The sequence below is a fragment of the Raphanus sativus genome, chromosome 6, assembly GCF_000801105.2.
Source record: "Raphanus sativus cultivar WK10039 chromosome 6, ASM80110v3, whole genome shotgun sequence".
NCBI lineage: Eukaryota > Viridiplantae > Streptophyta > Magnoliopsida > Brassicales > Brassicaceae > Raphanus > Raphanus sativus.
Genome location: NC_079516.1, coordinates 51675003 through 51686608, shown reverse-complemented (window position 1 = coordinate 51686608; position 11606 = coordinate 51675003). Strand labels below are relative to the sequence as shown.

At 32.4% G+C, this 11606-nt stretch overlaps 2 protein-coding genes across 6 annotated transcripts in view; one reads left to right on the top strand and one right to left on the bottom strand.

The window, feature by feature from the left end:
- LOC108823498 (small RNA degrading nuclease 3) overlaps positions 1 to 3740 on the top strand; it is a 6052-nt gene extending 2312 nt beyond the window's left edge. The window contains exons 11-13 of the mRNA XM_056987450.1: positions 2599 to 2691; positions 3383 to 3513; positions 3600 to 3740. Of these exons, the coding sequence (XP_056843430.1) occupies positions 2599 to 2691; positions 3383 to 3513; positions 3600 to 3740 (365 nt within the window). The remainder of the gene's footprint in view (positions 1 to 2598; positions 2692 to 3382; positions 3514 to 3599) is intronic.
- A 1734-nt stretch (positions 3741 to 5474) lies between these two features.
- LOC108809784 (agamous-like MADS-box protein AGL5) lies at positions 5475 to 9342 on the bottom strand. Of its 5 annotated transcripts, none has more exons than XM_056989227.1 (7): positions 9174 to 9342; positions 8650 to 8888; positions 6453 to 6534; positions 6201 to 6362; positions 6038 to 6079; positions 5906 to 5947; positions 5475 to 5808 (listed from the first exon to the last, which is right to left on the bottom strand). In XM_056989227.1, the coding sequence occupies exons 1-7, from the start codon at positions 9261 to 9263 to the stop codon at positions 5632 to 5634; spliced, it is 834 nt and encodes a 277-aa protein (XP_056845207.1). In that variant the 5' UTR covers positions 9264 to 9342; the 3' UTR covers positions 5475 to 5631. The 5 variants fall into 5 exon arrangements, with proteins under 5 accessions (XP_056845207.1, XP_056845210.1, XP_056845208.1 ...); XM_056989230.1 differs by having other exon boundaries at positions 8650 to 8894; positions 9174 to 9341; XM_056989228.1 differs by having other exon boundaries at positions 6201 to 6534; positions 8650 to 8894; positions 9174 to 9334.
- Between the last annotated feature and the right edge of the window lie 2264 nt (positions 9343 to 11606).

Genomic DNA, 11606 nt, shown 5'->3' with positions numbered 1-11606 from the left:
TTCTCTCGGCATATGAAACGATAATTTGGACTTCGAATATTGTTAACCGTTCGTAACTTTCTATGTTCCTGATTTTTATGTTCAAATAAGAACAAATAATTTAGACTGATATATTGACAAAGGACAAAGCCTTACAATATGATACATGTACATACTTACAAAACTTATCTATTCTATTAAATTCATATTATACAGAATATGATTATACAAACACACAAACATAAAATTATGTTTCTTTAAAGAATAAAATTAAACTAAAACTAAACAACTAAAATTAAAATTAAAAATTATGATCATGATCCGATATTCTACAGATTTTAGTTTAACGGGTTTTAAATAGATTTCTACATTTGGACCCGCCCCTTTTATATTTTTAGTTTTATATTCTTTTAGAAATTTAATTTTTATATTTATATGTTTTAGTCATCATTTTGTGTTTTTCATTGTATAACATTTCTCTTAAATAATAATAGGAGGTTTTTATCATTGTATTAAAATAGTTTGACCATACATATATCAATATGTTATGTTTCTATTTTAATAGTATTGACTAGATTCGGTCGGATCACCTTTAAAGAGTGGTATATTTTTACATATTTTAGAAATTTAATTTTTATATTTATGTTTTTAATCATATTTTATATTTTTCTTTGTATAATATTCCTTTTAAATAATTAATAAGAGGTTTTAATAATTATCGTAAAATAATTTGACCACACATATATCAATAGGTCATATTCCTGTTTTAGTATATTGATATTATATAATGAAAAAAAACATTAAATATAAAAATTAAGTTTATAAAAAAATGTAAAAACAAAAAATATATCCGCCCTTCTAAAGGCGGATCAAAATCTAGTTTTTTCGTTAAAAAACTGCAAAGCGTGGATAAGGATCTCTCATCAGTACTCATAGCAGAAGATAGTTGCATGAACTCACGGCTTGAGTCACGAATCTGCGAAGCTTGCAATCCAAGGAAAGGAAGAGAGAGTAATCCGAGAGGCATTCTTAGGGTTACGATTCTCATCCGATTGATTGTGGCGATGGAAGAACACGGCGATGCGAAAGTAGAATGCTGGAGAGCTTCATGAGAAACCAGCAGAACTCTTTGAAATCCCTATTTCACCGCAAGAATTCGATCCTTATTCCATAGTTTTTCTTACCAAGTTTTCTCTTTTTTCTGGAGTCTACACCTAAAAATCTCTCTAAGGACCCCTAGATGCACAAGTGCACATGGTCTTAGTAGTCATTAGAGATAAGTTCTATTTAAAATCGCTTGTTTGCTTTAATTATTTCAACCAATTTAAAAGTATTTATGTTATGGTATATATACATATTCTTAAGCTATTGTGTGTTAATTTTTTTGTTGCCTAATGACCTAGCCCCGCAGTTAAATTAATAATGTAATTTGAAATATTTTTTACCAGTAAATTTTTAAAGGAAAGGTATTTTCTGTTTAAATAGAAAACACCCAAAAAGTTCTTACGTGAGAAAATTTGATTTTTAGAATGATTTAGGTTTCCAACAATGACGGTGCAGAACTAAAGTGTGGAACGGTGCAACTGCAGTTCATGCGGAATTGAAGTGTGTGATGTACAATTGCGGTTTTAAGTAAAACCCCAGTATGAAATAATGTTTGGGATTCATCTATTAATGTTGTTAGTGATAGTAGTAGTAAAGTACCTTTTCCCATATACATATTATATATATATATATATATATATAATATATATATATATATATGTAACGAGAAGAAATATTTATGGGAAGATGATGGTATTGGGGGCCATAACTAAGATTCCATGGAGTTAGTAAAGCGGTGAGAAATGATGCATGTGCGGGTAAGATTCTTTTAAGATAAGGCGTTGTATGATTCTTTCTTCCTTTGTTTACTGATCATATTGTTGATTTGGTGCAAGCAACCATTTTTTGCAACCAACCATTTTCTGCAAATTTCTAGCAAATTGATGATTTTTTTTTTTTTCTCATGAAAATCTCTCTATCGAGTCGTTAAACTTGCCACACGCACCTGAGGGCTGTACAAACAATTTGATATACTGACAATGGATTCGAATGGTTTCAGATTTTGATAATCTTATATGTATCAAAATCAATTACAGTATTTTTTTTTACTGTGGTGTATTATGCGGTTCAAGGTGGAAAGAAAGCTGATAAATAATAGTAATAAATAATAAACATTAGCGGGCCTATTTTAAAGTTTCAGAATTTTGTAAATAGGCCTCAGACCCATTATGCTTAGTGAAAGCAGACAAAAAAAAAAGTTTCTATAGCCCGCCCCATGAGATAGATAGGCCCATAAGTTTTGTGCCAATAATAGATCAAAATTTGCAGGAAACCCTAAAGGGATCAAATTCTGAAAAGTCGGTAGAGAAACTTGCGGCTAATAGATAGATCTCTTTCTCTCTCTCTCTCGCTCGCTCGATCAAAGTGCAGGAAACCCTAACTTTAGGATCAAATTCGTTGCGATATGGAAGGAGGAGGTGGGTAGTGTTGGATTCGATTATTTCTGATTTCCGTTGTAGATATTATGATAAAAGCGATATAGTAACGGTTGTTTTGGGGATTGATTTTTGGTAGGGGTGGTGGTATCGACGCCGATGACGGGAGTGTGGTGGGACATCAACACGTGTCCGATTCCCGCTGATGTTGACCCTCGTTATGTCCGTCAGTGTATGTATCTGGGTTGGAAAAGCAGATTCGTCGTCCGACTAAAACGATCATTTATGCCATGGGCAACCTAGAATACATATCTAGTGACATCTTGGAAAAGATCGCTTCCTCTGGAATCATTCTTATTCACGCCCCTTGCGGTAAAATAAATCCAATTTTTTTTTTTGTTTTATGTTTTTAAAATCTGGTTTAGAGTCTCTCTCATCTACGTACGTCGTACAATTTCTATTTCTAGGTGCGAACCACTTAATTGGTTACCTGCACGAATGTGTGTGACGATGAGAAGCTTCAACCCCAACGTCCAGGTTCTAGGACATAATGGTTATATCCGGTGATGGTTTTATGAGTCTGTGTATTCAGGAATTTCGAATTCAACAAGTTTTGTGCATATCCAAAAGATGTTGGGCCATTAACAATCTTTGGCAATCAACGTGAGAAAGTGTTTGTCAAAGAGTTTGTGTGGGAAACTTTATGTAGTTACACCAAACCACCAAGTGGCGGCTATGCGCCGGTAGTAGATAAACCTCTCTGCATTTTGCCAACGTATGCGATGCTGTTTACCATACATGTAATGATTCATCACTCATCTCAAGAGTCAACAACACAGAGAGGGGGTTAGTTTAGCATCCTCCTCCCCAGCTTTTAGGTATCATTATTACATTTTTTGTAAAATTTTCATGTGTGTATGCAGTTGTTTGGAATTGCGGCCCGTGGCGCGCGATGGTAATATGCCTAGATTTTTTTGCACAGTTTGCAATTATCCCGCCTACGACGAATTCAACATGTCCCTCCATAATGAAAGCAAAGATCATAAGCAGAAAGGTACGCAGCATTGCCTCTCTTTGCTTGTACATTGTAACCAACTCTGTCCAACTTAAAATTTGATCCCATTTTGGTTTGTTTTCAAGCTGGCTGAGAAAGAAAGAGCCGCCTCCTCAGCAGAGGATTGCGAGAGCAGGAAGAGAAATCCACAAGTGAATCTCTTTAACGAGATAAACAAGAAGCAATCTCTTGAACGAGCGCCCATGGAACTAGACTTAGTTGCCTAAGAGTGCGTGTGCATCGGTCTTTGTGTTAAAGAGTTTTACTAAATTATACTTATTTGTTATTATGGTGAATGCTGGTTCTTCTACCTCTGTGATATTTCTCTGTCTGGTTTCTTTCTTTGATTAAAATGAAAATCTTAATCTCGTTGCTTACATGCAAAACCACACTCCCTTTTGAAATGGGTGAAATTAAGTAAATCTTAATCTCTGTCCGCTCATTATCGCTCAACGGCCTTTTTCACTTTTACACATTTCTACGCCGCATTATTCGACTCCCTAGGTTTTCACACATGTTTGTTTTTTCTGTCAAAGTTGTACTGTGTCGAGGACCTTCTTGTTCATGCAGTTCCAACACACCCATATGAACAGTGTATCCCTAAGAAATGGTTAAGTGTGTTGCCTCCGAATAGTGAATGTCGGGTCGTTTCTTGTTCTCCGCATATGCGTTTTGTGTTATCTTTATCCAAGGCCATTCTTATTCTTATGGATGATGCTAAACTAATAATCTCAGAACACAATCCATATGAAAGAAAGAATGATAGTAAATTAATAATCAATGGCCTCTGCATTTCAAAGGATATAAGGAATCAGCCGTGAAGCTGCATATTTACAAGTAACAGGGTGTAAGCAAGTACCTGCTTGTTTTGAAATCATTCTCCATGGTATTATCATCCTTGATCAGCATTGTTAACAAGAGATGCTCCTCTTTCCCTCTCTCGTTCCTTCAATGTATATGGAAAATAGAGACTTCGAACTGTTTTTGGGATCTGCTCATCTGCAACTTGTAACTGATTAGCTTCGAATGGTTTTCTTGGAGGAGTAAAATTGTGAGGTTTCGGTTTGATCTCTACATGAACAGAGGATGAAAAATGTAAATTTCCTTATTACCTTGATAGCTTAGGCCAGATTTGTGTCACTAGCATGTGGAATTTTTAGGGAAGAGTGCTCACTTAGTGGTTTATCATCTTGATAGAAATAGTCCTGCTTTTTAACCTAATTAATCACATCCTGCTGCCTTGATCAGTGAGCTATATTATTATGGGACACATTAATCTCCACAGATTAAGACAGATGCCAAAACACTGTACAGAAACAGACAATTTCAACTATGAGATGCGTTCAGTTCACTCTCATTTGACTACTCATGATAAGACATGTCGCTCCTTTTGGTTTCTCTGGCTGCAGTAAAAGTTAGGTCTTCCAACATGGAATCTTTGTTTACTATATAAACAAACCATGGTGTGAGAAATGCATCATTACTACTAACTTCTTGCAGAGACTAGTATATATTTTCCTCATCGCTTGCGCTTTAGTTTTCAGGTATATATTTCTTTAAGCACGAAGCTTGAGTATCAATCTCACTTATCAAGATAACTGTCTCAATCTCATCGTCTTAACAAAGTCAAGATCCTTTTTCATTGAAGTTACTTAGCAAGACTCTCAAATCCACAAACCCCTGCTTATGAGGTGCACTCTAAGATCTCTCTGGTGTAAGTTCATGCATTATCTTCATTATAAACTGGAATGGAAAACGGTTTGCCCTTTAGCCTCTCTGTTCATATACTCCATGACCAACATGTTACAGGGATGGCCCATTCGTATGCAAGCTTTTTCTTGCATCACTATTAAAATTGCATATACTTTCTAGGGTCACAGCAACACAACTCAAAAGATAATTGCCATTAGAATCTCTTGTCTTGAAAATTACGTACTAGCCGGAACGTTTACTAGCCGGAACGTTCACAATACATTGCATATAAATAATCAAGGTACATATGTAAATTAGGTCCCTCTCAAACCGCTACCGGTCTTTATTTTTAAGTTCTTAAACCGTAATGTGTAACACAACACATATGCATAAATAAGCTTATTATGTTGATTAAACGTTACTTAATTAAACAAGTTGGAGAGGTGGTTGGTTTTGGTCGGAGGAGTTTTGATTTGGTTCAAGAAGGTTAACCGGAATATAATTACGGTTGTACTGCTCTGACTGATGAGAAGATGACTCGTAAACTGTCCCTTGATTTATCACACTGGCTTCCTGCTGCTGCAGTCCTGCTCTTTCACTAATCTGCAGAAATATATATATAACTTGTTCATCTAAGAGATTACATTACATATATATTGAAAGAAAAAGAAAATTAAAATACAATTATATAAGATAAGACCTTGGATCGGAGATACATGTTATCATTTTGAAGCTCGATTTCCTACATGAACAAAAAAAAGAGCCATGGTTTGAAAGAGAAGTTGTTATTTAAAGTATGGTTACTTGTCAGGGAAGGTATCTTTTTTTTTACCCTTTTTTGCATGTACTCTATCTCTGCAACTAGCATCTCATGCTGATTAAACGTTAAGGGTCAAGAATCAGATCACGTAGTGGAGATGGTAAATCGAAGAAGCGTAAGAGATTGAAAGAAAGCGAAAAGCGTAAGAGATTGAAAGGAAGCAAAAGTAGTTAACCTTCTTGGAGCGGACACGGCTGATGCCTTTCTCTAGCCTACCTTCGAGGTTCTTGAGTTCCTTGAGGTTCAAGGAACCTAGAGAATCACCAAGAATGTGTCTGTTCAGATTCTGAATGTCCCGGATCTGTCTCCGTAGCTTAGCTGATTCTTGCTGATAGTACTTCATCAAGTGTTCGACCCCAGTGAAGTCAGAAAATGAAACAAGAAGAAACGTAGTGGTAAAGTAACTAATTATGGAATGGAAGCTTACCTGAGTGTTAGCTTCGGTGACGGAAGGAGGATTAACAGCGTCTGAGCAAGCTTTCTTGTACCTTTCGATCGTTCCTCTTACACTTCTCATCGTACGATTTCATCACCATCCACAAGAATAAAATACCAGAGTCAGTATATTAGAAGGCTAGAGGCAGTATACATTTAATTGCAAGCTTAAGTGTTACAAAAAAAAAAAAAAAGAGGCAGTATACATTTTGTGTATATATCCATTCTTTCAAAAAAAAAAGTATTGTGTATATACCCTATAAAGCATATCTTTATCCATTTCTAGGCATGGTTAATATATTTAGTAATCGATTTGACCCAAACTTTACATTTATGGATCGTTTGATATATTAGAACCAGGTTCACTATAAGAGTAATGTTAGGTCTTTGTCATTTAATGGTTGTTGCTTGACTATATGTGTAATGGGTACTAGTGTAGCATGTCTAGCTTCATTCTGTTTATTTATTTTGGAGGTAGGCGAAATAAGAAAGCTTCTTAATAATGTAATTTGACCAGCAATGTGTCCAAATTTTCATATAACACAATATCCATATTACATTTTAGGTTAGTGTAAGTGCCTAGTTGGGTTCAAAACCACTACTCGACTAAAAAGAAAGAGTAATTAATAATAAAGTGAAATTAGATTTCCCACTTAAAGTATATATTTTGGCTATCATAAACAGATAGTATTAATCAGTTTTCATACATGAAGTGTATAGAGTTTTAGTTAGCATTGTAATGTATTGTTTTTGAGGCAATAACAATAACATTATAATTCATATACATCTGTATGTATATGTGTATAAGAACTAAATTAATTTGAGGCAATTATTGTTTAACCAAGAAAAAGTGAAAGTCCTAAATCCTTAGAATTTTTGAGAAAAAAAAAGCTAGACATATTTGTATATGTTACGTTATCACTTTCACCATCTAATTCATTTTGTGATGTATGATGGAAAATTGAGGTTGAGAAACGTCAAAAGACATTAAAGCATGAGGACGCTTGAAATAAGAAAGAGTGTATAAATCTTAGCTACGCATTTGAAAATAGAAAACTATAAATTACAAATCTCTACACACTTAGACCTAATGCATTCCTCTTTTGTTAATCAGATTAGTTGGGAATTAAACCTACTTTTATAAGATTGTGATGTCACATACACAGTTACTATATGTAGAATCTTTAAACGTTTGGTAAAAAATGAAAAAAATTCTGTAAGTCGTTGTGAAGTTTACATTGTAACTACAAAATTTCTAGTTAAATCTCAGGTCCATGATATCAGACTTGACTTTAAGAAAATTAGATTATCGATCATCTACTTATCTGTAATATTAACCAACCAAAAACGAGCAGATTAATATTTCCCAAAACAAAATGTTGAAAAGAACATGAGCTGTTAATAGCTGGAAGCTTCGAGAGAAACGGAAATGACTAGTCCCCAACTTGGAGTGGAGAAAATAATAATCGAAAGTCCATGTTCTGGCTTTTTTTTCTTGATTGATGGATGATTAAATTAAGTGACAGAACCACAAGCTTTGTCCCCTAAATATTTCTTGATTTAACAGATCAAATCACTGATTATTTTAGAGAAGTGTCAGAAGACAAAACATCCTAGTCTCTCCCTAGCTTAGTAGTGTATCAATTTTTAAGGAATCTACTTAGCTTTTTACAGCCATATATGACATATAATATTATATTTTGTCAAGAACCCTACTCTTTCATTACTATGATGCAAACCTAATTATGATCAATCTGCAGAAATGAACCTGATGGGTCATCAAATTTATCATGTAAAACTGACATACATATAGGCTGTACTATAAAGATCTAGTATAAGAAATAAAAGTGACTGGTACAAGGTATGGAGATGCTAGTTAATTATCATAGAAGACAGCACAGCAAAAAAAGAAAAAAGAAAACCGCACAGCTTTTTCGAGAGAGAGAGAAGTAAAGAGACCAGAGTTCCCCCCCCCCCACCCCCCACCCCAAAGCAAAACTAGGGTTTTGAATACAAACCCTAATTTGATACGCATATACATCAGATCTTTCCAACAGATCAGAGAAACTTTAGAAGAAGAAAAAGAACCAGAGAGAGAGAGAGAGAGAGAAATAAACCAAAAAAGACTGATGAAAATCTATTAAAAAAATCAAAGATCTGAAGAAGTTAATATAGATGAATCTTCTTACCTGTTGTTGGCGTACTCGTAGAGACGCCCTCGAGTGGAGAAGATGACAAGAGCCACCTCGGCGTCACACAAGACAGAGAGCTCATAAGCTTTCTTGAGCAAACCATTGCGTCGCTTGCAGAAAGTGACTTGGCGATTCGTAGTGTTCTCTATCCTCTTTATCTCTATCTTCCCTCTCCCAATCTTCTTGCTGCTCTCTGCTACTTCATCGCTCGCACCACCCTCCATTGATATCAACCTCTATAGCTTAAAGATAAACCAAACAGAATCAAACACTACGCATAAGCTGAGAGAGAGATCAGATCAAATCTTTTTTGCATTCAAAGTACTAAAGCTACTATCTAAGTTCCAAGATTTCAAGGGAGAATATATAGCAAGAGCTTTTAAAGATGAAATTAAAAAACAAAAAGCCTTAGTCTGGCCACTTCAAAATTCAAGTTTGGATGAGAAAAAGGGAACCTTATAAATTTGATTACAGAACTTGAACTTTTAGGTTAACTTTATGCATCATATTAAATATTATACCTGGGTTTGTAAGAATGTACTAATCAGAAAGAAAAGAAGGAGAAGTGAGAAGGGAAGATGAAATCTAGCTAAGAGAATTAGATTTTGCATGAAGATACTATTCTTATTAATTCAGTACCACTTAACTGCTGCTTCCCACTTTATTTTTGTTTTGATTTCTGTTTTGGTTTACAATTTCTCTTAAAAGGAATATTTCCTTGGAAGTATTTAAAACCCACTTGCAGAAAAAACAGAAGGTTTGGTAGTTTTATTCAAACTGAAATGTTATAAAAAGAAAAATAAATAAATATAACGGACAGTTAATCTAAAAAAATCTCATACCTAATTCTTTTAATTCTCTATGTACACATTTAGATTGCAATTTGAAAATTGATGGGAATTAATGAATAGAAAATATCAAAATATAAAATAAAGAAGAAGAAGAGAGTTGGGTATGGATTGGGTGGGATAGAGCATTGAAGGAGGACCATCCAATTTTCTTTCATGTCTAAGGAAAAAAAAGAGAGGTATGGGCTCTGTTTCTCATCAGAATCAACTTTTGGAACTTCTCGTTTTTTGGTAAATCCTTTTCTTATTTCTTCTTTTCTTTCTATTGCCATACTCATACATTAATATCGAGCTGGTATTATATTAATGTTATTATATTTTTGAATATTATGTATTTCAAATTAAACCAAACTTAACCCAACATGGTATGATAAGAATTTCCGTCTTTGATAGTGGTTGTATTTGAAGTTTTACAGCTTTACTTATCACTAGATTTTCACCCGCCCTTGAAAGGGCGGATATTATTTTTATTTTTATGAAATATATTATTTGTTTGTAATTATTGAATATATTTATCTTAGTAAAATCTTATTTATAATAAGTTTGACATATAGAGTCTTTCTAGTAAACTATGCGTTTTTAGGCTTTGTTTTATTCTCTCTCTAATAAATATATTTATTTGGCTTGTTGTTAAAATAAATAATTTTAGAACACAAATGTATAATACTTTTATATTGATATTTTGTTTAAAAAATGTGACATATTTCTATATTAATTAATTTTTTACATTGTAATTTAATTTTTATAAAAATAAACATATTTGTGTAGTTTGTTGTTAAAAAAATTATTTTGAATGCAAATGTACAGTACTTTTATATTGATTTTTCGCTATGTGCAGCCATTATTTTTTGTTCAAATATAAATAATTTTCAAATACTTTCGTTATTTGAATATTTTTAATTTTCTATACATCAGAACAAAATTCATACAAATCCGGGGGATTCAATTTGAAACTCACAGGTAAATTTATATCCAAACATAGGCCTAATATCAAAACCAAAAAAATCTATACCCAAAAAAATTGACCAGTACCTAAATGGGTACCAAATATTTATTTCTAACGGATTCCGTAAACAAATAAAAAAATATTTGATGTGTTTGACTAAATTAAGTCAAATATAAAATTTTATTCAGTAATATTTGTAAATTATTAATAATAATCAATATATGAATATCATTTTTTTCAATAAGTTTTGAATTGTAATTAATGAATTTAAATTGATTTGAAATGTAGTGGTAGAATCTGTAAATAAAAAAAATACAAAAAAGAAGTACCTAAAAAGAAATATCAAAACCCAAAAAATATATACCCGAAAGAAACGACTTGTACCTAAATGGATACATGAATGTATATGCCTAACTGATTTTGTAAACAAATAGAAAATATTTTTATGTGTGTGGCTAAATGAAGTTAAATAGAAATTTTTTATTTACTAATATTTTTACAATATTAATAATGATCAATATATGAATATCGATTTGTTTAGATAATTTTTGAAATTTTAATTAATTAATTTAAATTGATTTTAAATGCAATGGTAGAATCTATAAATAAAAAAAACACAAAAAGGAAGTACTAAAAAGAAATTTCAAACCCAAAAAAAATCTATATCCGAAAGAAACGACTTGTACCTAAATGAGTATCTGAATGTTTATGCCTAACTGATTTTGTAAAAAAATAAAAAATATATATTTTTATGTGTTTGGCTAAAATAAGTGAAATATTTTTTTAATAATAATTTTACATATTAATAATGATCAATATATGGAGACATCAATTTTTTTAGATAAGTTTGGAATTATAATTAATTAATATAAATTGATTTTAAATGTATTGATAAAATCTGTAAATAAAAATGACATAAAGGAAATACCTAATTTATAATAAATGCACTGACTAAATGTGTAAATAAAAGGAAATAAATTAACTGTTATCCATGTTTCCAAACAATTCTCATTTAATATTGTTATCCATGTTTCCAAACAAACCTCATTTTTAAACTGCAATTTATGTCTCCAAACGCTCCGATTTTGTACTTCAACTTTAATAATATAGATGTATCATGGAAGTCAATAAATGAGAGAATTCAGGTTTAGTTTCTCTTT

What these genes read in the sequence shown, in the direction of transcription:
- LOC108809784 (XM_056989226.1), bottom strand. Translation starts at nt 9,263, where the DNA reads ATGCAAAATCTAATTCTCTTAGCTAGATTTCATCTTCCCTTCTCACTT. An exon ending in GCCGTGTCCGCTCCAAGAAG is followed by an intron (nt 6,080 to 6,200) that starts GTTAACTACTTT and finishes ACGTTTAATCAG; the next exon opens with CATGAGATGCTAGTTGCAGA. An exon ending in TAGAGTACATGCAAAAAAGG is followed by an intron (nt 5,948 to 6,037) that starts GTAAAAAAAAAG and finishes TTGTTCATGTAG; the next exon opens with GAAATCGAGCTTCAAAATGA.